This window comes from Callithrix jacchus, chromosome 15 (genome assembly GCF_049354715.1).
Source record: "Callithrix jacchus isolate 240 chromosome 15, calJac240_pri, whole genome shotgun sequence".
NCBI classification, from domain to species: domain Eukaryota; kingdom Metazoa; phylum Chordata; class Mammalia; order Primates; family Cebidae; genus Callithrix; species Callithrix jacchus.
Window position 1 is genome coordinate 103,342,017 of NC_133516.1, and position 27,872 is coordinate 103,369,888.

General features: G+C 44.6%; 1 protein-coding gene, 1 long non-coding RNA gene and 1 pseudogene across 11 annotated transcripts in view; 1 reads left to right on the forward strand and 2 right to left on the reverse strand.

Moving 5' to 3' along the window:
- The window catches only part of GCSAM (germinal center associated signaling and motility), a 44,850-nt gene that overhangs the window by 12,132 nt on the left and 4,846 nt on the right, over positions 1 to 27,872 (reverse strand). For 6 of the 10 annotated variants that reach the window (XR_013527749.1, XM_078352338.1, XM_078352342.1 and 3 more), the window contains exons 2-4: positions 24,125 to 24,312; positions 22,101 to 22,179; positions 3,227 to 3,401 (exon numbers count right to left, since the gene is read on the reverse strand). Coding sequence is in view for 9 of the 10 variants with exons in the window: in XM_078352338.1 (XP_078208464.1) it covers positions 3,227 to 3,255 (29 nt within the window). In the remaining variant the exon portion in view is untranslated. The remainder of the gene's footprint in view (positions 1 to 3,226; positions 3,402 to 22,100; positions 22,180 to 24,124; positions 24,313 to 27,872) is intronic. The other 4 variants (XM_078352340.1, XM_078352339.1, XM_054246150.2 and 1 more) reach the window with 3 other exon arrangements.
- Positions 9,350 to 22,252, forward strand: LOC144579621 (uncharacterized). Its single transcript, XR_013527750.1, has 3 exons — positions 9,350 to 9,489; positions 17,295 to 17,448; positions 19,962 to 22,252. It is a non-coding gene; the product is annotated as an uncharacterized LOC144579621 (long non-coding RNA).
- Positions 17,433 to 19,965, reverse strand: LOC100392012 (calponin-2 pseudogene; annotated as a pseudogene).

Here is a 27,872-nt window from a genome sequence, read left to right on the forward strand (position 1 = left end):
AATTTCCTCTTTTCTGCTAATTGTGTGTAACTCTGAAATTGCCCGGTTGCCCTCACACATGTTAATCCTCCTTCCTCAAGCACATGCCACAGGCTACCTTTGTGCTGACATGCTCCCCATGGCCACAGCAACAGCCCACTGATGTCCTCCAGCCGCCATGAACAAGTGATCCTAAGTCTGTTTTCAAATATTCGGGGATCCTTATCACAATCTCTTCGGTCCTCAGCTATCACGATCTCTTCTTCGGTCCTCAGCTATCACGATCTCTTCGGTCCTCAGCTATCACGATCTCTTCGGTGCAGTTCCTTGAGCTGAATGCAAGTACTGGGGAAGGGTACGGGCTTTGTCTTGTGTAGTCCGGTACTGGATAAGGGTGCTGGCTTTGTCTTGTGTGGTCCGGTACTGAGGAAGGGTGCTGGCTTTGTCTTGTGTAGACCGGTACTGGGGAAGGGTACGGGCTTTGTCTTGTGTAGACCGGTACTGGGGAAGGGTACAGGCTTTGTCTTGTGTAGTCCGGTACTGGATAAGGGTGCTGGCTTTGTCTTGTGTAGTCCGGTACTGGGGAAGGGTACAGGCTTTGTCTTGTGTAGTCCGGTACTGGGGAAGGGTGCTGGCTTTGTCTTGTGTAGACCGGTACTGGGGAAGGGTACGGGCTTTGTCTTGTGTAGACCGCAGCACATTTCACAGAAAGCATGGAGGCAGAGAACAACGGATAGAAGGTGGAGACCAGGATTGAATAAAGAAAATAAACTGGCTCACTGTTTGGCATAGATTTCTGCATACCCATCTTTCCATCTGTTGGGGTTTGGGGGTTTGAGGTTTAAAGAAACTAACACTTAAACATTACTTACTATATGCCAGTCATTTTATGTGTTAGATTTCATTTAATCCCAGAATAAATCCATATGGTACACATTATCATTTTATTTTTTTATACCGATGAGGGAAGTGAGACCCAAAATGCTAGGCAACAGGTCTGAGAACCCACAACCACTAAGGGGGAAAAGCTGGGTTTGCAGCTGGCAGGTCGCTTCCTCTGAGACTGAGCTCCTCTCATGAAGTAATGAGTGTCATTCTATCCTGTGGAAAATTTCCCCAGCTTCTTAGCTTATTTGGTCTGGAGAGACATGATGGGGGGCGGTGCGCTGATTGGATGATAACTGGGTGTTAGGGTGACATTGAAAATTAGATACCAGTATACGTAAGACTTTTGAATATGTTAAGGGAAACATTTTATTTAATTATTTTAATTAATATATCTTTAAGACTGGGTCTCATTTTGTGGCTCAGGCTGGCCTCAAACTCCTGGGTTCAAGCAGTCCTCCTGTCTCAGCCTCCTGAGTAGCTGGGACTGCGGGTGCATGCCATTGCACTTGGTTCAAGGGAGACTTTTTAAATCTTCATAGAAATAAAGATGTTGGGCAAACTGATCAACTACTTTGAAAAAAACTTATATCTGACACCATATATTGAATATATATTGCCAAATGTAAGATAATAAAATCAAAACTTACATGGGTGAATTTGTCTCATCTTAGGATGAGCAAAGAATTTTAAGCATAAATACAATGGCAGAAACCAATAAAGCTTTGTAGATTTAAAATTCAATTTTCTTTAAAATATAATAAACACAGGCCGGGCGCGGTGGCTCAAGCCTGTAATCACAGCACTTTGGGAGGCCGAGGCTGGTGAATCACGAGGTCAAGAGATCGAGTCCATCCTGGTCAACATGGTGAAAGCCCGTCTCTACTAAAAATACAAAATTTAGCTGGGCATGGTGGTGCGTGCCTGTAATCCCAGCTACTCAGGAGGCTGAGGCAGGAGAATTGCCTGAACCCAGGAGGCGGAGGTTGCGGTGAGCCGAGATCGCGTCATTGCACTCCAGCCTGGGTAACAAGAGCGAAACCACGTCTCAAAAAAAAAAAAAAAGAATTTCTGTATTTTCCAATTTTGTTATCACGAACACATAGTAAGGTAATAATTTTTACCCCTACACTCAAGTTCTAAAGAACAAATTCCACGTGTGACTTCAACCAGCGCTTTCCAACTGACATCATTTCTGTATTTTATTTACTTTTTCAGGACAATAATTTCATTATGTTTCTAGTCAATGATCTACCACTTATTAAGTGCCTGTGATGTGCCAGAAACAATTCCAGGAACCAGGAATTCAAAAATAAATAAGAAATAATCACTGCATTTGAGCAGCTCATATGTAGTAATAAAAGTAGCAATTTGTATAATTGTTAGAACAATGCTAGAGTAGAAGATTGACAAGGGACTGTGAGGTCCCAGGGTAGAGAAGTCTCAGATGACATGATTCTTGGGAAGGGAACTGAGATATTCCATAGGCCACCAACCCTCTCTTAGGCAGGTAGTCAAAAGTGGGCTGCCAACTTCTGCCTGTGTCCCCCTCTGCAGTGGCATGAACTGAGACCTGGGCTTCCAAACATAACCCTGTGCAAACCCCCCACTGGCTGGCTTACTCTCCAGACTGCTCCCTTTTATATCCTAGAGATTACCTTGTCTTTGGTGGCACTAGCTATTTTTTTTACAATGGTTGGTTTGATATTAAGGAAGATGATGGTCAAACAAAGAAAACAGAAAATATCTTCTAATTTTGAGCCCTACTTTGTGTCAGGCACTATGCTAGCACCATACACACCAGAACCTTCTAAGGTAGATGCTATATTATTATTTCTACTTAAAGAAGCTGAGGTCCAGAAACGTAAGTCTAAGTTCTCTATTTAATTTAGATGACCTCAGTTTACCTGCTTGCAGGGAGTGCACAGCAAAGGAAGTCTCAAGGTGGCAGAAAGCTTGCTACTTATTTCACACTTAAAATAGTGGCTGAAAGGTGGTGGTGATTTTGACCTCCTTATGGAACATTAAGAGCTCAGGAGAGCATCTCCTTCCCAGGCCTTCAGAAAGCTGTTTTATTTCTTAGATGGTAACCTATTATACAAACCGTCCTTGGTAAAGTCTTTCTACCTTTCAGCTATTCTCCACCAACTTCTCACTATGATTCTTGGGAGAGGGCAAAACCTATGAGAAACTTAACGCGGCATCTGGCACAGAACAGGCACCGAAGGCTTGGCAGTTTCCTTACCCAAATACTTTCTACCCCGACTTAGTGTGCTAGCTGTCTACTAACTTTCTTTTTCTCTTCCTTGCTGCATTGGCCTGTCCCATCTCCTCTGCTCTCCCGTAGGGAGTCTAGACTTACCTGTTTTCTCTCAGCAGACAGTTTCCCATTCTCTCAGTCCTCTCGGGGCCTTCCCCTCTGTCCCTTTATCACTTCCTTCTTGCCTTGTGCTCTGATAGGGCAACTCCTGACTTATAGAAAGGGCTGTGTGGCTCTGGCCACCCGTGCAGACACAGCAGAAAGGAGAAGGGTGTCTCTGCAGAGGGGAGGAAGAGGCCGGGGGAGGAGTGTTAGAGGCACACATGTGCAGAATGTCCTAACACGTCAGCGCCTGAACGAACCTGGCTGTGGGCCACAACCAGCAACTACCCGTCAATGAGAGCTTCAAACTTCCGGGGAATTTCAGGTCTGAAATTACAGATGGGCCATGGGAGTTTTTCCACTGCAGATATTTACATTTATTAAATCATGTTGTCTTCTTAGAAAAGTCAGGAGGTTAAAACAAAAAGTCAAGCCACAGACCTATAGAAAATATGGCATCAACAACTCTCAAATCTGAAAAGAAACATCTGATAACAAAATGGTCAAAACATTTGAACAGACATTTCACCAAAGGAATTATGCAGATGAATATCAAAAGATGCTAAACATCCTAGTCATTAGGGAAATGTAAATCCACAATGGAACACTTTCACACAGTTACTACAATGGCCGTAAAACCCTGACAGTATCAAGTCCTGACAAGGTATACAGAGCAACTGGAAGTCTCACGCATTGCTGATGAGAATGCAAAATGACAGCCTTTTTGGAAAGAAGTGATAAGGACACAAGGCAGGGAAATATTGGGCAGAAGAGGGTGGCTCCCTGGCAAAGGTCCCACCCTCAAGCCTTGAGACCGAAGCCCTAAATGAGAATAGTTATCCCTGTTTTCCTGCCTAAATATTACTTTTTAGCCTGTATAGCACCCTATCTTGTGCCCATATAAACCCCAGACCTCAGGTGGCAGAGAGACAATTGGATGAACATGGAGAGGAGAAGAAGCAACTGAGCGTCAGACATGTGGTTAAACTTCAGAATGGCATGATTTTGGAGAGGAGCCTGGCCAGAGACAGTGAGGAGGGAAAGATCACCCTCTTTCTGCAAGGTGATCCCCTTTCCTGCTCCCCTTCCGCTGAGAGCCACTTCCACCATTTTAATAAAATCCTCCGTGTTCATTACCTTTCAAACAGTTCATGCAACCTGACTTTTCCTGGACACTGAACAAGAACCTGGGTACCAAGAGGACAGCGTGTAAAAGCCTGTCACCGTGACTTTCCACTGAGTGGGTTAACACCTACCTGTCCATGGATGGCAACTGCTAAAAGAGCAATAATTGTAACACATCCCTAGGCACTGCCATTGGGGTGGAGCCCAAGAGCGCTCACCCCAGCCCTGGCACCTACTGGCCTGTGTGCTCCCACTCCCACAAGGAGTTTGAGCAAAGTGGTGGCTAAGTACGCAGGCCACATCCCTGTTGCAAGTCCCAGGAAGGGGTCAAGGGAACTCACATCTCAGAAGGATGGCAATTTCTTATGAAATTGAACATAGACTTACAGTACAACCTAGCAATTCCACTCCGAGGCATTTAGCCAAGTGAAACTTATGTCCTCTAAGAATGTGTATACAGATTTTTCTATGTGCTTTACCCATAATAGCCAAAAAACCATGGAAAGAGCCCAACTGATCTTCATTGAGTCCTGCCTGCCCATCACTGAAAAAAAGTGGACTATTAATACACGTAAGAACTTGTATCAGTCTCAAATGCACTATGCTGAGTGAAAGAGACCAGAGTAAGGCCGGGCGCGGTGGCTCAAGCCTGTAATCCCAGCACTTTGGGAGGCCGAGGCGGGTGGATCACGAGGTCGGCAGATCGAGACCAACCTGGTCAACATGGTGAAACCCCGTCTCTACTTAAAATTACAAAAAATTAGCTGGGCATGGTGACGCGTGCCTGTAATCCCAGCTACTCAGGAGGCTGAGGCAGGAGAATTGCCTGAACCCAGGGGGCGGAGGTTGCGGTGAGCCGAGATCGCGCCATTGCACTCCAGCCTGGGTAACAAGAGCGAAACTCCGTCTCAAAAAAAAAAAAAAAAAAAAAAAAGAAAGAGACCAGAGTAAAGCCCACCTTCTGTGACAGTCAGGATTAGGTGAAACCATAGGAACAGAAAACATATCAGTGTTGCCAGGAGCAAAAAGTGGGGGAGGTGTTGACTTTCAAAAGACAGGAGAGAATTTTTTGTTGTTCTTTATCTTGATTGCGTTGGTGGCCACATGACTGTGCATTTCTCATAATTCATAAGAACTGTATACTAATAAGGGCATATTTCACTCTACATAAATGAATCTCAATTGAAAAAAAGGTTAAAAGAAAGGAATGTGTGGGCAGGAATCATGGATTTTTTGTATTATCCTTGTATTTGATGGCTGTTCTTAGTTTGCTCACTCGTCTGTTTGTTTATTCCTTTAACGAGTATGTGTTGAGTGCCTACTATGTTCCGGGCACTGTGGGTTCAGTGGTAAGAAAAGCAGATACAGACTGCGCTTGTGAAGTTCCTCGAAAGAAATAAAACAAAGTGCAGAATATTTCATTGCTTGTCCTTGAGTGATATGAAGGTCACATCTAAAACACGCAGGAGAAGGACGGGGAGTGGGCTTAGAAGAAACATTTTAGGGAAACTGTGGACCTAGCTGTGAAACCCCAGATTCACCCACATCGTTCTTTTCCTTATAGCTACTCTCCAGACTTCCTTTGGCTCTGTGAGTGATTTCCAGGACATCTTATCAGAAATGGAAGAAAGGCAGACCATCCCTGCCTAGGAACTGTATTCTGGAACACAGAATACTTTTGTAAAAAGAGTATCAAATGATTGTATTACCAAAGATAAGCCATTATTGACCATTCACTTTTCTTAAAAAAAAACACAAATGTGAGAATCAAACACACCCAAGACTCCCTATCCCCTGCAGGGTAGAAATCAGCCCTGGAAAGAGAGCCTGCTTATACTTAATATCTGAATTTCTCACACATTTTAGGCTTTCATGTTTTGTTACCTCTGGCAAAGGAAAGGAAACTGGCTAGAAGATTCACCTACGAGAAGGTCACAGCCTTGAAGCTCTCCGATGCTGATGACTTGTACAATCTAGTTTGCAGCTCTGAGATAAAATGTCAAATAGGCTCTGTCAAACGCTACTCCCGCCTAACCTTTGCTGTCGTTGTTCTTTGAAATGATCTTTGGGATTGATTATGTTCTCTCAGGGCGGGGCGCGGTGGCTCACGCCTGTAATCCCAGCACTTTGGGAGGCCGAGGCGGGTGGATCACGCGGTCAAGAGATCGAGACCATCCTGGTCAACATGGTGAAACCCCGTCTCTACTAAAAATACAAAAAATTAGCTGGGCATGGTGGCGTGTGCCTGTAATCCCAGCTACTCAGGAGGCTGAGGCAGGAGAATTGCCTGAACCCAGGAGGCGGAGGTTGCGGTGAGCCGAGATCGCGCCATTGCACTCCAGCCTGGGTAACAAGAGCGAAACTCCGTCTCAAAAATAAAAATAAAAAAGAATATTCATTCAGAAATAAAAGTGTTTTTTTTTCTCTTTTATTTTTGTGGAGACGTTTTATGAAACAGCAGGAGATTTTGCTTTTATTTCTATTTCCCCAAAAGCAGTAGCTCCATTAATTTTTTCATTAACCCCTCAGATAATTGACTCTAGAAAGGATGTTATGGTAGCAGATTTTCTTATTTTGCAATATTTGAAATTCAGGAAAACTCTCCCATCAGCAAATTAAATGAAGCCTTGAAATAAAAAAGAACATTCTTAAACAAAGGTTATATTAAAAATTAGAATTTCACTGCATGTAGATCTAAGAAACCTAGAGCTACCCTAGTCTGTTTCTCCCGTTCTCCTCTTTCAAAACCATTCCCCCTCCAAGGCTGGATAATTGCAATAAATAATAGAGTATGTGTTCCAAGTTATGTATGGAAATACATATGTATTCTTCCTTATGTATGGAAAATCTGGGATGGCAAGCAGTGGTCTACCATTTTGTGTGTGAAAAAACAGGTATGTTATGTGTGAGAGTCTGAAGGAATGTTGATATACTAACCTTTCTCTTCCCTATTACCTTCAGAAAAAAAGAAAAACAATCAATCTAACCTAAAAGTGTCCCCTCCTCAGAGGCCTCAGCACCTTTGGCACTACCTAGAGGCTAGTAACAGGGGACCAGAATGTGTCAGCATTGTGAGGGAGAGGCAACGTAGACAGGGTGGCTTAATTAGTTCCAGTGTTGCCGAAAGCAGTCTTTGAGTCCAGAGAATCACGGTAGGGTGAGCTGGAAATCAATCTGTCCATTGTAATTTAGGGAAAGCTTAAAGCTTCTGTTTTACTCAGGCCACTAGATGGAAAAGCTGAGCTGTGGGTGAGTTGGCGATCAATCACTTGTGTAAAGTAGCATGTAAAATATCTCTATGATATTTATAACATACAGATTTACTGCTGTGAAACTGCGTCTGGACTATAAATAATATATCTCTTCTCCATAAATGAGTAGAGCAACACACACACACACACACACACACACACATACATACACACACATACACACTCATACACACACACATACACACACATACACACACACATACACACACACATACACACACACATAGACACACATACACACACACACATACACACACACACATACACACACACACACACACACAAGCCCATATAACAAATCCTTTATTCTTCTCAGTGTTTGCCCCAGTGCCCAACACATGTAAGAAACTATTTCTAACACATGTCAGAAAGTGTACGTGTTGAATTGGAAATAAAAGCCTAGATACTTGTAAGCAGATGAGAGTGAAATCGGAGAACATTTGGGTTGAGATTTTTACATTGACTTTCCCATCCGTTGGCATTGCTCATAGGTCTCTGATCTTCAAAACTGTAAGTAAAATTACAATCAGTATTTGTTGAGACCTTCCTAACAATCCAGGAACTCTGTTAAATGCTTTAGATACAATTTCTAATTTCTTCATGTCAAAATTCTGTGGAATAAATACGATTTCCTCTTTGTGGTAGATGAGAACACCAGGCTCAAGGAAATCCCCATAGGAAGTGACAAAGCTGGGATGTAAGTTCAAGCAGGGCATGGACCTTATCGACGTGTTGTCCTATTTAATAAGTACCTGTTGAAAGACAAGCTTGACTTGGAAACCTGGCCCACATCCCTCCAGTGTGTCAACAAGGAGCAGTATATCTGCATGTTTAGAGCGTGTCACGGCTTCCCAGTTCTTACGCGGCTTTCACACTCTGGACTGGCCTCAGCTGACAAGGCATGTCAGAGACTTTGAGGATAAGAGTGAATAATAAGAGTGATTCTAAGATAGTCCTTCAGTTTCAAAGGCCTAGATGGGAAAATCCTAGCTCAGTCACTTTCTGACAATGGGAAATGAGGAAAGGGAATTAGGAGAACTATTTATGCAGAAAGACATTCTTTTGGGGCATTTTGACGTGGGAAAAGAAATGGTTTATTTAAGATTTCTTACAGAACCAGGAGTCAAATTGTTTAGTTAAGACTTCCCTATTCTGCTGAGGAAGGAGACCCAGGCACCTGGGATCAAAGTCCCCTTTGACGGCCACTCTGCATTTCAATCGAAGAAAAGGCTGACCGACTGGCGCCTCCTGGCTCACCTTCCTGAAGGTGGTGGCAGGCTTGGTCTTGGGGAAACTCTCTGGAAGACACTGTTTTTACTTAAAACGAAATCAAACCAGAAACCTTTAAACGTGTGATTCCGAAAACTCTAAACCTGAAACCCTTTCATATGTGATTTCTAAGACTGCAACCCTAAGATTCTTCCACGTGTAATATCTAAAGTATAAGCCCATGTAAAGGCAGAACGTTCCTTTGTTAAATGAGCTGAACTTAGACAACTTATTCCTCAGCTCCCGGCTGTAATAAACCCCTTCGTTCCCCATTCAGTGTTGGAGGGCTCTGCTTCCCATGGCTGCTCCTGCTGCATTTTTGGTGTGTTGGCTGGAAAGTGAGTCCCGAATAGCAGACGGCAGGAAAATGTCCCTCAGGCGTTTTCCTCGCCCTGTGGACCATCCCTGCCAGGGTTGGGGGGGGGGGTGGTCCTGCCGCTGAAGTGACTCGCATCCTGAGAACGCTCCTGGGCAGGTATTTGCCTGGTGGAAAAGCCTCGCCGGAGCGGACCAGGGAGGACCCCGCAGTGTGGATCCACCCAGTGGCTGAACACTGAGAAGGAGCAGGTGCTTGGAACATCCGGACAACTGCATATGGTAGGATTGATCCCGGAGAAAATAGCCCACCCCATTTTGGGTGGAAGCATGGCTTGATCACCCGTGGGGGCCAGATTTGGCACTTTTGAATGTGGCTCTCTCTCTCTCTCTCTCTGTAACTAACCTTGGAAGCTTTTTGCTCATGGTTTTGAATTGGAAGGAGAGCGACGTATGTGTGTGTGTGTGTGTGTGTGTGTGTGTAGATGGATCCGACGCAGCAATCATGAAAGGTATCGGGCCCATTAGGAGAGGCCTCATGTGTTGAGCAATTTGCAGGAATTAGAGACGGCCACATAAGGCTGAGTGGAGAAGCCTCTGCCATCTGGGTGTTGTGACAGGACTGAAGTGAATGTAAATCAGAGAGTGCTCCGTGCTGCGGCTGCGTCTTGCTGGGAGGTAACTGCTGTGAGTGAACTAACAGTCTCCTAACTGGGAACTGTTTCTTTGGAGTGTTATTATGGGTCACTCCCATAGCAAGCCCGCCCCTTGAGAGACCATGCGGAAAATTTTCATGAAGGGATTCAGTGGTCATTATAAAGTAACTGACACCAGAGAAATTAAGGACTTGATGTGAGGTAGATTGGCCAGCATTTATGGTAGGTTGGCCCCCAGGGGACCCTCGACAGGTCTCTTATCTCCAAAGTAAGGCATGAAGTTATATGCGGTGAGCTGGAACACCTCGATTGATTTCCATACCTAGATTCATGGTTGCAGTTAGTTTTAAACCCTCTGAAGGTGCCAGGCAGGAGTGCAGTGGCTCTATCTTGGCTCAGTGCAACCTCTGCCTCCTGGGTTCAAGCAATTCTCCTGCCTCAGCCTCCCGAGTAGCTGGGTCTACAGGCTCACTCCACCCCGCTCAGATACTTTTTGTGTTTTTAGTAGAGATGGGGTTTCACTGTGTTGGCCAGGATGGTCTCGATCTCTTGACCTCGTGATCCACCCACCTCAGCCTCCCAAAGTGCTGGGATTACAGGCGTGAGCCACCGCGTCCGGCCTATTCATCTTTCTAACATGGACGAAAGGCGGAGAGTACTCCAAGCCACTTCTAAATGGCCGGAGGAGCCTGTTCCTGCAGATTACCAGAACCCCAAGCTACTGGGCGCTGACCCACAGTGGGATCCGAACACCCTGGAGGGCATGCAGAGGCTAATCTGGTACAGAGAAGCCTTGCTGGAAGGATTAAAAAAGGGGGCCCAGAAAGTTACACACATTTGCGGCGAACTTGGCCCGGAAGACAGCGATGGCCTTGGAGTATTACTTTGGAAACTGCAGGCTGCCCATTGCCCTCGGAGTTCGGGGAAAGTAAAAGAGAATGAACCGGCCCATTAAAAATAGCTTAGGGAAAGTGTATTAGGAAACAGGATCAAAGTGGGTGCAGGCACTTCCCTTGGTGTTATTCAAAATTAAATGTATCTTCTTAAAAAAAAACAGGAGATTCCCCTATAAGTCTTATATCATAGGCCCCTCCCGTACTCCGGGCACTGCTGGGAGCTCCTCAGGAGTGGGAAGAGATTGAATTAGGACGCTAGTTACCAGCTCTAGGGAGAATCGCTCGGGATATTTCCACCTGCATAAATGACAGAGGTCCTGTAAGCTTTTTCCTCCCCAGCTCACCCTTTCTCACTAGGTGATCACGTGTTAAAGGATGGGAGTTCAGCCCTTCTAAAGCCACATGTAAAGGACCTCAGACCTGATCCCGACCACTCCCACCGCCGTAAAGGTGGAAGGAATCCCAGCCTGAATCCACCACAGCTGTGTAAAAACCAGCAGCGGCTGAAACTTGGACCAAGGCGAGGACTGCAGAATCACCTTAAGAAGGACTACAAGCCTTGCTCCAGCCAAATCCTGGAAGCTGGCTGGTCCACGCACAGCCGAAGCATGAGGAGATTCATCGTGGGACTGGTTCTTCTTAATAATTGGACTTGTACAGTAGGAACATTGACTAATTTTAAAGAATGCCCTCAGTATGTACACCAGGTAGGATGTAAAAGTTACTGCCATTCTTTTGTCCTGCAGTTCTTATAAATGCACAGGGACACAGAAGGGAACCTGTGTATAAATGGTACTCAGTATAAGGTGTGTGATCTGGGAGATGGACAGGTAGCTGTGTCATAGGTATCATTAAGCCTTCTTTTTTCCTATTATCTGTTAAAACAGGTGAGCTGTTAGGGTATCCGGTCTACTCCGCTAGGGAGAAAAGAAACCTAAAAATAGGAGAATGGACAGATGATGGGTGGCCACCGGAAAGAATGACTGAGCATCCACATGGGTGGAGGATAACTCATGGGGATCCTGGACCCCTATTTACATGCTCAACTGGACCATCCGGTTACAGGCTGTTTTGGAAATACTCACTACCGAAACGGGCAAAGCTCTGTCCATTTTGGCCAGACAAGAAACTCAAATGAGGAATGCGATTTATTAGAACCGGCTGGCCCTGGATTATTTGCTAGCAGCTGAAGGCGTCTGTGGAAAATTCAAACTAACCAACTGCTGCCAGGATCATGCACTTAAGAACATGACCAAACTGGCACACGTGCCTGTGCAGGCAGGGCAAAAATTCAACCTAAGTCCTTGTTTAAAGGTTGGTCCTCAGCCTTGGGAGGATTAAAAACCCGCATCATTAGTGCAATAACAATAGTGGGTGTTTGTTTACTGTTCCCCGCTTCCCCCCTTGTTCCTCTAAGTGGCTAAGAAATCCTTTACTGCCGTAATAGAGCAGAAAGATAACATCACAGGCATATTATATTAATCATTAATCAGTTTCTTCAGAGGATCTGGAAGGTGAGAATAAGAGTGAGACCGCTCACTACTGTTATGGAGTGGTGATGGTCTCAAAGTGGGGGATGAGGAAGGAGACCCAGGCATCTGGGACCAGCTTCCCCTTTGACGGCCACTCTGCATTTCAATCGAAGAAAAGGCTGACCGACTGGCGCCTCCTGGCTCACCTTCCTGAAGGTGGCGGCAGGCTTGGTCTTGGGGAAACTCTCTGGAAGACACTGTTTTTACTTAAAACAAGATCACCAAACCAGAAACCTTTTCACATGTAATTTCTAAGACTCTAAACCTGAAACCCTTTCATATGTGATTTCTAAGGCTGTAACCCTAAGATTCTTCCATATGTAATATCTAAAGTCTAAGCCCATGTAAAGGCAGACCCCTCCTTCCTTAAACGAGCTGAATTTGGACAAATTATTCCTCAGCTCCCGGCTGTAATAAACCCCTTCCTTCCCTATTCGGCGTTGGAGGGGTCTGTTTCCCACGGCTGCTCCTGCTACACTGCTTCCCTGTAAAGGAGGGTAAACGCTGCGTGGTGAGAGCCCTGAGGAATCCTCCTGAATAGAACTTTCCACATACTTTCTATGTACTTTGTGGTGCAGAATACGAGCTGATTCATGGTCCTAGATAATGTCAGAGTTATGTGTTTAAACACTGTAAGTATTAGTTGCTGCTATAACTTACAAAAAAGTATTTTGTTTTAAAAGTGAGCTAACAGAGCTTCAGTAACTCTCTGGGTGAACGTTGGGGTTGGGTTTATGCTTTCTGGTGAAGAGATTTCAGCATATAGCTCTATTGGCTTTCCAGGAGCCACGGTAATCCAGAGATGACTGGAAACAAAATGGGAACTTTTCAGTTCATTGGGAGTGCACTCACTGCTGTAACCAGCAGGAGGGTGGCACAGCTCTCCGAGAATAATGACCCTTGGAAAGAACGTTTCTTCATCTGTGAAGTTTCCTGTTTTTCATTAGTAGAACTAATAGAGAATATGGAAGGTAAGTTAAATATCTGCAGGAAAAGTACAAACCAGGTTTAAGCCTTGTAAAAGTTAAAAGCTAAAAAATAAGGCTAAATTACAAACACATTCAAGTGTCAACAGATCAAGGAAAGCCTTTTATATAAAAAATTTAAAAAGCAGATAATGTTCTGGGGATTGTAAGCAAATAAGTGCGTTTCCTCTGAAGAGTCAAATGGAAGTGAGCTCTAAGCTCTAAGCCCCTTCCTCAGCCAAAGTCTGCACATTCTTTCAGGTGACAACAGAGTCCCAGACCCCCACCATGCCCTGCAGATGAGGCTGACTATATACGCCATGCATGGTACCAGGATTTTATATTCCAGTGTCTTGTGTAGTGGCCTTTTCTGTCATGGGGATGTTTACAATCCAGCACACAAACCTAGTCCATGACATTGACAGTGACTAGTATAATGGAGTGTATGTGATACTTCTTCAATGGCTTAAATTGCCATAATAAAATCTAAGTAACTTAAAAAGCATTACCAGTTAGACTGATTGTACTTGGAGGATTTAAATCCCAGTGTCACCAATGCCTAGCTGTGTGACTTTGAGCAGTTTATTTGCATGCTCTAAGCCCCATTACTTCCCCGGCAAAATGAGAGTAATGATGGTATGTACCCCTCAAAATTCACATGATGATCGCATGAGCTAATGAGGGAAAAGCACTCAGAACAGCGTATCAGGATACACACTAGGCTCTCTGTAAGTAACAGCTGCTGTTGATGGAGAACACTTCTTCCCTCTCCTGGTGCTTGCTCTAGACTGAAGGCTGAACTCTCCATTTATATTGCTGCCCATCTTCACTTTCTCATTTGTGCCACTGAAGTCCAGTGGTTTATTTGGTTGATGAATTTGGCGGTAGAATCTGGACATTCGTTGTTAATTTCCTTCTTCCTGATATTTTTGGGAGGGAACTTACTCTTAGAAATCTTGTATTTTTTTTTTTTTTCCGGCCTCAGGTTTATTTGTACAAATAGCACAGGAGGACCCCAGCCCCATGCAGATGGCAGCTCCAGGGGAGTTACACCAGTCCTTCTGTCCTCACATTGGCAGACAAAGATATCTATTCTGAAGCCTTTGTAGGGGCCTGGGCACCTTTGAGAGCCTGAGCTGGAGCTGAAGCCTGGGCCTTGGTTTGATCCTTGGCCTTGGCCTTGGCCTTGACCTTTGGCCGGCAGAGCCTGAGCCCCTTGGCAATGCGTGCCCGAGCACGCTTCCCAAGCTTGGGGTGGGCAATGTAGGCAAGTCGATCGAGCTTGCGGCTGACACCCTTTGGGATCTTGGGCTTAACCTCCTTGGGCTTTACGAGGGCCTTGATGGCCTCGGCACGTGCACTCATGGCCTTGGCATTGTTGGCCTGCATCTTCTTTAGGCCCTTCTTGTTGTGCTTCTTGGCAAAGCGCATGTTCCTCAGGAACTTGGGGTCCACCCCCTTAAGAGACTCGTATCTTTGTGATCGGGGTTTCTTGATACCATTTCTGTGCCATTTTCGGGACTGGTTGTGTGTGGTGTGGTTCTTGGACTTGGCCATGTCTGCACCCAAGCCGCGGTTCCCGAAGCTCCTAGGACCGGAAACCTTGTATTTTCTACTGTCCTCAGCAATGTACTAAGCTTAATGACAAATGGCTACAGTAGTCAATCTTTCCAATTCTAGGAAAAAGAAGGCAACCACATTATCTAATGTCAGCTCCATCAGTAATAATGGTGAGCTAATGAATGGTTTTTCTTTTTTTGAGATGGAGTCTCACTCTGTCACCCAGGCTGGAGTGCAGTGGGGCAATCTCGGCTCACTGTAACCTCCGCCTCCAGGTTCAAGCAATTCTCTGCCTCAGCCTCCCAAGTAGCTGGGATTACAGGTGCCTGCCATTATGCCCAGTTTACTTTTGTACTTTTAGTAGAGATGGAGTTTCACCATCATGGCTAGGCTGGTCTTGAACTCCTGACCTTGTGATCCACCCACCTCAGCCTCCCAAAGTGCTGGGATTGCAGGAGTGAGCCGCTGCTTCCAGCCTAGTGTTTTAATCTCTATCTGCCTTAACCCTTTGTCATAATTTTCAGTTGGTTCTGAACTCAGGAGAGGAGGGATACCCATTAATGGGATCTCTTAAACACCTAACAGCTGTCATGTAGTTATCACTGGGAAACTGGTTAGGGTTAACTTTGTCAACAGAAACAAACCAAGTTGTCTTTTCCACAAGGACACTTTTGTGACAGGAGTCGCCAGACTTGGCTTCTAAAACTGTGCCCACAACCAGTTACTTCTGCATAGCATTCAGATTTCCAAAGCCCCAGGTGGAAGTCCTGACTCTGAAGACATACTACATTTTTATTAATTCTTCAGATCTCTAGTCAAGGCTTACCATATTAGAGGGATATACATTATAACTTGTTTTCAGATCTCTGCTCTGCCTCTTCCTAGTCAGAAGATTTTCAGTTTACTCATTCATAAATTGGGAATAATTGTACTTACATGATTGTTACAAAATGGGTTCATCTAACTGCATTGCCTTGTACACTGAACACACAGAAAGCATCCACTGGCTCTTCGCTGTTACGACTGTGTTCTAAAATTATATACCAGGCATTGTGCTCACTGCTGTGAGTATAATGCTGAATAAACTGATTACCGGGAGTTTCATTTAGGGCTAAGTTGCCTAATTCAGTCTGAATCCGTTTTCATTCCTCACTATTATAATTCTCTAAGAGCTGCTGAGATGGGTGAAGTATCATGAGTGACACAAACCAATACTTGGATCAAGAACAACATTGAAACTACATTTTAATCCATGTTATTTTTCATAAAATGAAACAAATCATTATTGCTGTAAGAGCAATAATGCAAAATATCTAAGATAAGCTTATTTTCTGGCTCTAAGACTAAAATTTACTCTAAGGTTTTCTTTTTTTTTTTTTTTTCTTTTTTTTTGAGACAGAGTTTTGCTCTTGTCACCCAGGCTGGAGTGCAATGGCGAGATCTTGGCTCACTGCAACCTCCGCCTCCTGGGTTCAAGCAATTCTCCTGCCTCAGCCTCCTGAGTAGCTGGGATTACAGGCACGTGCCACCATGCCCAGCTAATTTTTTGTATTTTTTAGTAGAGACGGGGTTTCACCATGTTGACCAGGATGGTCTCGATCTCGTGACCTCGTGATCCACCCACTTTGGCCTCCCAAAGTCGGCTCACGGCAACCTCCTCCTCCTGGGTTCCGGCAATTCTCCTGCCTCAGCCTCCTAAGTAGCTGGGATTACAGGCACGCGCCACCATGCCCAGCTAATTTTTTGTATTTTTAGTAGCAACGGGGTTTCACCATGTTGACCAGGATAGTCCCGATCTCTTGACCTCGTGACCCACCCGCCTCGGCCTCCCAAAGTGCTGGGATTACAGGCTTCAGCCACCGCGCCCGGACCCGCTTTTGACTTTTTAATGAGTCACTCTGGGCTGGGCGCGGTGGCTCAAGCCTGTAATCCTAGCACTTTGGGAGGCTGAGGCGGGTGGATCACGAGGTCAAGAGATCGGGACTATCCTGGTCAACATGGTGAAACCCCGTCGCTACTAAAAATACAAAAAATTAGCTGGGCATGGTGGCGCGTGCCTGTAATCCCAGCTACTCAGGAGGCTGAGGCAGGGGAATCCGTTGAGCTCGGGAGGTGGAGGTTGCGGTGAGTGAAAATTGTCCCACGGCACTGTGGCATGTGCAACAGCAACAACTGAAAAAACCCCACTGAGGCTACCGGGAGGGCGGGGCAGCGTGGAGACGGGGTCAAGCTTGGCCCCGACAACTCAGAATTCCGATTCCTTGTACAGGTCTCACTTTCCCCACCAGGCCCCGGGGCAGGTCAGAGGGTCCGAGGGAAATCCAGCCACTTGGGAGCCTGAGACATTCAGCATCATGGCCAGGCCCCCTTTCCAGGGGACTCATTGCCCAGCACCCTCTCCACTGTCCCCGCCCCATTCCTTGGGGGGGCGGGGAAAAAGTATTTTTCTTTTGTTATTACTTCCTGAAACTTTTGCAGGTACAGAAACCACAAACGGATCCGGTGACAAAAGTAAGAAGAGACGAGGCAACGGGAAATCTTCAGGGACCCGTTCCCTCCAAGCCCAGCCTCTCCTCCCCAGCGCAGCTCGGCCCACAGCCTGGACGTGCCAGCAGGGACCCTGACCCTACAGGTATCGGGATACGGCCTTGACCCCTTCCCTTCCCAGCCCGGTGGCTCAGTCCTGTGAAGGACCAAGGCAAGTGGGAGAAAGCCCTGTTGCCTGATCCCAGGAATCACTCGGAGACCCTCGGCTGATTGGCAGCACTGAACAGGTTAATAAAAAAGATAAAAACACAGAAAAACCCAGAAACCCAGACGGGAAGATGGGGAGACGTGGGGAGAGAGCATGCTGGGAGCCTCAATAGCTGCCCTCCTCCTGGTGGTAGGGAGATATTCAGGGACCTCCCCCAGGCCCGAGCAGTCGCCAGCATCGGAGGGAGCCCGGTCAGCGGCTGTGCCCCTCCCAGGCCAAAGACCTGGCCGCTCTGATTGGCACCCTGCGTGTAGCCCATCTGCAGGGACATGGAGGAGTTATCACACTTGTCGGTTCCCAGTTTGGTGTCACAGATGTGCCGCCGCGTCTCGGGAGCCGTCATGCCCACCTGGCTGGCACACTTGGTGCCCATCTGGAGGCTGATGGTCGAGTGGTCCATGGGGGGCAGGATGTGGTTCTTGGGGCCGTAGAGATGCCTCCTCGTGCTGTACACGGTCGTGTCCTACTGGCTGGCATATTTGTTGGTGCCCATCTGCAGCCCGATGACGCCACTGTCCGGCCTTAATGGTGGCTTCGTCGAAGCTCCGCTCCTGCATCTCCGAGTACTTGACGCCAATGTCCACCCAGCTCTGCAGCCCCTTAGTCTTGGCCTTCCCCGCCAGGGCGAGAAGAGACACCTGCACCTGCGTCACGTTCCCGCTCTCAAACAGGTCGTTGGCCTCGAACAGGTCCACAGGGACCATGGCCTTGATGAAGTTGGAAAGGTTTTCTAGCTGGTGCCGGTTCTGCATGGAGCGGTTGGTCCTGGGGACTGAGGCTGGCCGTAGCTTGCTCATGGGTGTGCATAAGATAATCCCGTCCTTCAGGCCCTTCTGGAAGTCGGGGCCGATGGAGAGACCCGTGAGTCCCTCGATCCAGCTTTGGAGCTCTGCCTCCTTCTGAGGGTCACCTGGGCAGGTGCCGGTTCTTGACCTCGCCCGACAGCCCGTTAGAGGGGCCCTTGTTGAACTGTGTGGCGCTCATGGCTGGCGGGCGCGGCGGTGGGATGGGGCAGGACGGGACAGGACGGGACCGCGGGGCGCGCGGGGTCCATTCTGTGTTTTCTTGAAGTTCAGAGACTTTCCTTGAAACGTTTTTTTAAAAATTCTTTGAGAGATCACACGTCTCTATCACTTTAGAGTTGCTCTCTGACACCTTATTTTGTGCATTTGCCGAGGTCATATTTCTCTAAATATTCTTGAAAATTGTGAACATGTTCATTGAGGGATTATTTATTTTAGTCTCCACAGGTTGCCTTTGCCTGTCCCTGTCTGTCTTTGTAGAGCCTTCCATGGATTCAGGCAGACCTGTTTAGTTACCTGAACCTGTGATCACTGCAGCCCTCTCAGCACTAGAGGATGCTCTAAGTCCCGACTTACCATGATTCTCAAAAGGACTTCAAAGTTGATGTAGTTTTAAGGCCCAGATGGACCTGGGGAAGACCCCAGGAGGGTCCTGAGGTTGTGTGGGAGTGCTGGTCTGGAATCTTGAGTCCAGAAGACTGTCCCAATGGACTAGAATGGTGTGAGTCGCTGCCCATCTCTACATGGGTATGTTGGGTCCCCGACTGCAGTGAGAGGGGTTGAAGTTGAGGCTGGGCCACCTTGGGATCTGCCAGAGGAAGGAGGCTTATGGGCCTGTATTGTTGGCCTAGATGGACATGCATCACCCAGCAGGTCCCTGCATAAGCAGTTCCTTGATTGTAGCTGGAGAAGCCAGAGCTGAGAGTGTCCTCTCAGGATCTGCTGTGGGACAGGCAGAAGAGCTCAGTCTTGCTTCAGAGGAGTGCACATTACCCAGCACAGATAGGACAGCTCCCTGATGCAGCAGGGAGGGACAAAGTTGAGACAGAGCCCTCTGGGGATCTGCTGTGAGATGGAAGCTGGCATGCCTGTCACATCAGCTCAGATAGGTGTGTATCTCCCAGTAGGTTCCTGCACAGATGGGATAGTTCCCTGACTGCAGCAGGCAGGCCTGGAGCTGAGATTGGGTTGATTTGGGATCTGCTGTGGGACAGAGGCTAGAGAGTCTTATTGCTTCAGAGGGGCATGCCTTGCAGGTTTCAGCCCAGATGGGATGGTTCACGGATTGCAGTAGGAGGAGCCAGACCTGAGACTTGGTGCCATCAGGATCTGCTGTGAGTTGGAGGTTGACAGTCCTGTTAGGGAGGCTCAGACTCCCAGGCTGTGTGATACGGGTGATTCTCCCTCTGGATCATTGTGTGGGCAGCTCTGAGCTGGGATCTCAGCTGAGAGTGGCTGAAGCCAAGCCACAGGGAAACTTTCAGTTTTGCCACTGAGATAGATGTCAGCAGGAAGATGGGTTTCTCTGCCAAGTCACTAGTATGCATGATACCTACTGGATCCCTTGGCGGATGGTTTTCATTGCAGGCCCAAGACCAAATGAAGAAGGAGACAAGCCCCTTGGAGGACAGGACAATTTCAGGATTTGAATACGGGAGCAAGCTTGTAGTAGTATCAGCCACCTCGAGTCAATCTGCATTCTTAGAATGATGCTCCTAGGTCGTGAGCTACCTGAAGAATTCACAAACTCCTACCTAAATTTTGAGCTCCTGCAGAGAGGCTTTGGAGCATGTATGGGTGTAGAATTTTTTGTTGTTGTGGAATATATGAATGGATTACCTTCTATTCCGTTGTCCTGGTTATGCCACTCTGTATATGCTTAATCTTAAGGTTAGTGGAGACCCGTACAATGACAGTGTTTGTGTCCACATAGATGCAAAATTATATGATTATACATAATAAAGATTAAATTCATTTAAATTAGTAACATAATGTTATATTCTGGGTATTTTTACTTGACATATATCACTTTTTTTTTAAGTTTTTGTATAGATTTGGGGGTACATGTGAAGGTTTGTTACACAGGTAAACACATTGTCACTGAAGTTTCGTATATATTATTTCATCACCCAGGTATTAAGCCTAGTACCCAATAATTTTTCTGCTCCTCTCCTTCCTCCTCCCATCCTCCCCCCTCAAGTAGACCCCAGTGTCTGCTATTTACTTCCTTGTATCACTGGTTTTTCAAAAGTTATGATATGGAAAGTCAAATTTTAAATGCTTATATAACATTCAATCATGTTGACTATTATATTCATTTAATTGACCATTCATTTATCTTTATACATTTTGATTATTTCTTATGTTTTATTTTTATGAATAATGCTCAATTATAATTTTCTTTTTTTTGCTTTATATCTTTAGGATAAACATTTAGACATTTATCTAAATATTTAGATGTTATTTAATCGAAGGATATTAACACTTTTATGGCTTTTCGAATCTCCTGATAAATTTACTTTATCAGTTTACACTGCTGTTAATACAGTAAGAATATTTATCAGATTCACTACATTTATTTTGATTGAGATGTATTATATCTTATAAAATTTCACAAATTAAATCTACCAAATAGATAATTTGGTTCTGTAAATATTTCCAACATTAAATATTTTTTACATTGTTTTTTTTTTTTTTTTTTTTTTTTTTTGAGACAGAGTTTCACTCTTGTTACCCAGGCTGGAGTGCAATGGCGTGATCTCGGCTCACCGCAACCTCCGCCTCCTGGGTTCAGGCAATTCTCCTGCCTCAGCCTCCTGAGTAGCTGGGATTACAGGCACGCGCCACCATGCCCAGCTAATTTTTTTGTATTTTTAGTAGAGACGGGGTTTCACCATGTTGACCAGGATGGTCTCGATCTCTTGACCTCGTGATCCACCCGCCTTGGCCTCCCAAAGTGCTGGGATTACAGGCGTGAGCCACCGCGCCCGGCCCACAATGTATTTTCAATGCAAGTTTTTATCTGTGAATTGTCCTTGGTTTATCTCTTGATTGGTGATATTTTTATAGACACAAGATTTTAAAATTAATTCCTGTATTTCTAAATTTTGAACAATATTTCTCCTTTAGTGAATTGATCAATTAAATTCTATTATTACTTATTCAATAATTTAATTCTCTACTATTCAACTTTAAAATTTATCCCAAATGTGTTTATCAAATTTTAATGAAGCGTTTAATAGTAGTGATTACATAATCGTATTTAATGTTATGACTAAAGTTTTATCCGTTAAAATTTGTATGAAAAATAGGCTTTATATCAAAGTTACTCATCTAGTTTAAGTGATTTATGTTTGTTGGTCAGTCACTAAAATGCTGTTTTTATTATTATTGCTATATAACATATCTTAATTTTGGGGAAGAGCTAGTAATTTCCTCATTAATCTTTTTAAAATATCACTTTGATAATTATGCAGTTTTCTTACGGATGAAATATATAATAATATAATAATTTAAAAGTATAACTTCAGTATTGTCTGTCTGACCTCATACATCGAATGGCAAATATAAAAGGATTCCTCAATACATTAGGCAGAATACAAACAAGTTTCCAAATACATATACGGCTATTTTATAAACGGAAAGTAAGTTCTCACAATTGCTCAGAGAAATCTAACTCAGGTAATTCTGGTATAAGAGAAGTTTTATGTTTAGGAATAAACTTACCAGTATTGCATCTGCTTGGTTTCGTATCAACTGAAGTTGGAATAATCGTTACTTTTGTGAAATCTTCCATACCTTGTATCTGAAAGTTGACAGAACGCAGGTTAATTTCTGAGCAAATATCCTACAATTAAAAATTTCTCTAGTAAGCTAAATTTCTGGCTTTCTCTAAATATCTGGGGAAAATGGGAAATATTAAAAATCAACACAAATAAGATTGGTATCTTAAAATACCTGGATGTTGGTTTTGTGAAAGTCAATATTCCATATACATTCATTGAATTTTAAATATTTCTATTCCATATGGAATAAAATGACTAAGAATGAATCACCAGGCTGGGTATGATGGCTCATGCCTATAATCCCAGCACTTTAGGAGGCTGAGGCAGGCAGATCACAAGGTCAAGAGATTGAGACCATCCTGGCCAACATGGTGAAACCGTCTCTACTAAAAATACAAAAATTAACTGGGTATGGTGGTGTGTGCCTGTAGTCCCAGCTACTCGGGAGGCTGAGGCAGGAGAATCGCTTGAATCTGGGAGGTGGAGGTTGCAGTGAGCTGCGATTGTGTCATTGCACTCCAGCCTGGCAACACAGTGAGACTCCGTGAAAGAAAGATAAAGGGAAGGAGGGAGAAGGGAAGGAAGGAGGGAGAGAGGGAGGGGAAGGAAGGAAGGAAGGAAGGAAGGGAGGGAGGGAGGGAGGGAAATAAATCACCAATGGCCCTTTAAAAATCAACCAGAGATTTTTTTCTACATGGCACAAAGAAAGTTTAATAAAAAGAGTATTTGAAAATGTTCTTTTCATTAAACTTTCTTTCTGCCATATAGAAATATTTCAAAATATTCTTCCACCTTGTGGTGGTTTTCAACATACTTTGAATCAATTGGGACCCAAGTCCACGATGAGTAGGGCTCTATGTCTGGGGGAGTAGATAGAGTTATTTATCAGGCTCAGGCTCTGGCTTGGCTGTCTAACTTCTCAACAAGCACCCACAGCAAATCTGTGACGTGTTCAAGGACAGGGGTAGGGAGCAGCATGGTGCAGAAGGTTTCACTTCCTGTCATTAAGCGTTATGTCGGTGCTGATGATGTCCACTTAGAAAATTTTCTTGTAATAATTTTTCACCTTGGGAAAAATCTCCATTTCACTTTTTTCTTGTGTCCAAAATCTACCCTGTAAGTGCTTTCATCCTAGCTGTAAAACATTTTATTAATATATTTACTTACTTGTTTCTTTCCACTTGGTTGAGAGATCTCTTGAGGATAGGTTGTAAGTATCATTTTTCTGTATCATTTCAATACATAGCACTATTTCTGACATATATTAGTTGCTTAAATATATCTAAGCATATTTTAAATAACTGAGTCCCCTTTGAATTTATTTTTTGTAGCTGTATATTTTATGTCCCCTGATTCCTTTTGAAATGTGCCTCTCTGATTCTCCCCCAACACAAAGCAATACACACACACACACACACACACACACACAAGTCTTCTTTCCTTCTTCACATGGCTCAGCTTCCCATTTTGATTGGCAGGGAAACTCAGTTAACAGTTTAAACATGAGAAGACAATCCCTTTCAGAGTAGCTGTGCAAACACTACTAATAATAGTCAATTCAGCAGCAGTCTGGCAGAACCTTGCTAGAGCATTGTTGATACAGTTTTTCTGCAACGTGGGAGTAAAACAAATGCACCATCTGTTGCACTGAATGTAACCGTACCAACATCTAACTGTAGCAAAATGTCCAGCTTGGCCTTGTGTGTAGGCTTTGGATGAGAATAGTTCGTGATTGGGCCAGCAAGTGCCAGAGCAATCAACGGACCTGGTGTGTGTGTGTGTGTGTGTGTGTGTGTGCGCGCGTGCGTGCAAGCAAGCATGGGTATGAGTGTTTACGGAGTGGTGGGAGAAGGAAGAAGATTGGAAGGTGAAAAGCTTCAGATCATCATGACAGTTTTTCTGATGTTAATACATTCTTGGACATATGGCATATTGACCTGAAGACAGGAATCAGTATTTCCTTACCTGATAGCATGTTTTAGGAATTAAGCAAGGTGCTCTATAAATTTTTTGTGACCGACAATCTTCTACAGCTCCATGTATGAGGACAACATTGACTGCATTTTTTTTTTATAGAGATTAGTTTTGGTGCTCTTTGGTTTATCTTCTACATAAATGTTGGAGAGTTCAAGTTGCATCTTGTAGTTCTAATCCTGTTTTAGAAAACAATTTCATATTCTATTATTTGTTTATGAAATTTAATATATATTCATAAGTAGTCAATTGTAGGCCGGGCACGGTGGCTCACGCCTGTAATCCCAGCACTTTGGGAGGCCAAGACGGGTGGATCACGAGGTCAAGAGATCGAGACCATCCTGGTTCACACGGTGAAACCCCGTCTCTACTAAAATATACAAAAATTAGCTGGGCATGGTGGTGCGTGCTGTAGTCCCAGCCACTTGGGAGGCTGAGGCAGGAGACTTGCCTGAACCCAGGAGACGGAGGTTGCGGTGAGCCGAGATCACGCCATTGCACTCCAGCCTGGGTAACAAGAGCGAAACTCCGTCTCAAAAAAAAAAAAAACCTTTTAGTCATGTTAAGATTCCAGTGAACTGAACTGCTAATTATGAACAGAATGATGGTACTTGCACTAATCTTTATAACCTGTTAATGAATCTTTCTTTAGCCTACTCTAAAATTACTTAAAAAAAGAAATCTGCTCCCAAGGATACCTAATCCTCAAAAGAGGAGCTTTTTTTTTTATTTTTTTTTGAGACAGGGTCTCACTCTTACCCAGGCTGGAGTGCAGTGGCATGATCATGGTTCAATGCAGCCTCGACTTCCCAAGCTCAGGTGATCCTCCCACCTCAGCCTCCTGAGCACCTGGGACGAAAGGCATGTGTGCCACCATGCCTGGCTAATTTTTTGTTTGTTTTTGTTTGTTTGTAGAGACTGGTTTTCACTATGCTGCCCAGGCTGGTCTCAAGCTCCACTTCAGCCTCCCAAAATGCTGGGATTACAGGCATGAGCTATCGCACCCAGCCAAGAGATCAGCTTTCCAGTGAACTTGTATGTGCCTTACCATCAAATTTCACTTATAGTTGTACTAAACCAGAGTGTATCAAACACTCTTAACTCTCATAAGAATTGCTAGATTTAGAAAGAGTCCTTTAATACAGTAAGTGTTAGCATTTGTAACATACAGAAGTGCTGTCCTTCCAAAAAGACTCTCAGATCTCAACGTGCCTAATCAGCAAGTCATGGTCTCGTTTTCCAGTGAGGAAACCTGAAGCACATCCAGGTTACACAACCGAGTGAACACAATGGAAACGGAACAGGTAACTTCTGACTTTAAAACGCTCTTACAGTCATTATACAGTGTAGGTTGGTTGAACATTGCTTAACTTTCTTTAGTTACAGGAATGAATTTTTAAAATCAAAATCACATAAAATAGCTGGCTTCTCAATAACACTTAGAAATATTGTTTCTGTATAAAACTAGTCTCTTGACAATAGAGTGAGCTGCACTGTAAGTGGAATCCACTCCTGTGGTATAGTTTTCACACAAGGAAATTGAACCAGGTAATTCCATTCCATCGAGCCAGACAACAGTGCCCTCTAGTGGTCAAAGCGGAGCATAATCAGAAATGTCTGGGACTCTGGACTAAAACCAAAACATCTCAACTCCAGAAGCTAAGAAGGAAATTGTAAAAATACTGTGACTTCTTGCAGATTTAAAGAAAATTTGCATTCAAGAATAAAATGAAGATATAAAAAAAGAAATTACCCAAAAGCTCCAGTCACCACTGCAATTATGTAAATGTGGCCCCTGTTATTTTTTTTAATTTAATTTTATTTTTGAGACGGAGTTTCGCTCTTGTTACCCAGGCTGGAGTGCAATGGCGCGATCTCGGCTCACTGCAACCTCCGCCTCCTGGGTTCAGGCAATTCTCCTGCCTCAGCCTCCCGAGTAGCTGGGACTACAGGCACGCGCCACCATGCCCAGCTAATTGCCCCTGTTTTTTAACTACTGCATTATTCTCTTCCACAGTTGGACTAGGATTTTCCTCTACATCCACCTCTGTGGCAAGGCTTGAATCCCCTTCACTTATCACATCAAACAAATATCAAACCATTAAATTATTTATTGAGAAATGGCCATTTTAAAAAGAATGTCCACAACATATACGTTAATTTTAAAAGGGCAATATTTAAATGTTTAGAAGACAACAATAAATGTTTTTGCTTCGGTAGTTCATATAGTTATATATTTATTTCTATTTATTCTTATTTTATTTTCTGTAGCGACAGTGCCTCTCTCTCGCACGCAGACTGGAGTGTAGCAGCCCAACCACAGCTCACTGTCGTTTCAAACTCCCGGGCCAAAGCAATCCTCCTGCCCCAGCCTCCTGAATAGCTGGCACTACAGGTGCACACCACTATTAGGTGTCCAGCTAATTTTTGTTGTTGCTGTTGTTGTTGAAGCGACGTCTCACTATGTTTCCCAGAGTGGTCTCAAACTCTCAGACTCAAGCAATCCTCCTGCCTCAGCCTCCCAAAATGCTGGGATTATAGGCATGAGCCACCTCACCCAGCCAAGTTCATACATTTATACATGCAGCAAAGGTTTTATAACTACTATTATTTACTAGGTAGTTTGGTTGGCACTAGGGTTGCAAAGATGAATAAAGCAAAGTCCCCAGTCTCCAGAAATGCAGAGTTCGCTAGAGGAACAATAAATCACACAACGTAGGCCAGGTGCGGTGGCTCATGCCTTAATCACAGCACTTTGGGAGGCCAAGGTGGGCGGATTACAAGGTCAAGAGATCATCCTGGCCAACATGGTGAAACCCTATCTCTACTAAAAAAATATATTGTGTTCTCATTGTTCAACACAGAGAGGGGAGCACTACACACTGGGGTCTGTTGGGGGGAAACAGCAGAGGGACAGCAGGGGGCGGGGAGTTGGGGAGAGATAGCATGGGGAGAAATGCCAGATATAAGTGATGGGGAGGAAGGCAGCAGTTCACACTGCCACATGTGTACCTAAGCAACAATCTTGCATGTTATTCACATGTACCCCAAAACCTAAAATGCAATAAAAGATATATATATATATTAAAAATTAGCTGGGCATGGTAGCATGCACCTGTAGTCCCAGCTACTCAGGAGGCTGAGGCAGGAAGATCACTTGAACCCGGGAGGCAGAGGTTGCAGTGAGCCGAGATTGCACCACTGCACTCCAGCCTGGTGACAGAAGACTCTTTCTCAAAAAAATAAAATACAACATAATGGGAGTGTCCATTTGTAAAACTATTTTGGAGAACAATTTGCAATGCTCAGCAGGAAAGAAGATAGACATATACTGCAATGAAGCAATTTAATATACACATAGAGTCAGGAATGTTTGTTAATACTAAGAAAGCGGAAATAACCTCACTGTCCATCAACAGAGAAATTAGGAAATAAGCTCTGATTTATACAAATGAAAGCGTTTAAACAAGTGAATAAGATGTGTCAGCTGTGCCGGGTGGCTCACACCTGTAATCCCAAAACGTTGGGATCACTTGAGTCCAGGAGTTCAAGACCAGCCTGGCCAACATAATGAAACCCTGTCTCTGCTAAAAATACAAGAAATTAGCCAGGCATGTTGGCCTTTAGTCCCAGCTACTCGGAAGCTGAGGCAGGAGAATTGCTTGAACCCAGGAGGCAGAGGTTGCAGTGAGCTGAGATTACATCACTGCACACCAGCCTGGGGACAGAGCCAGACTCT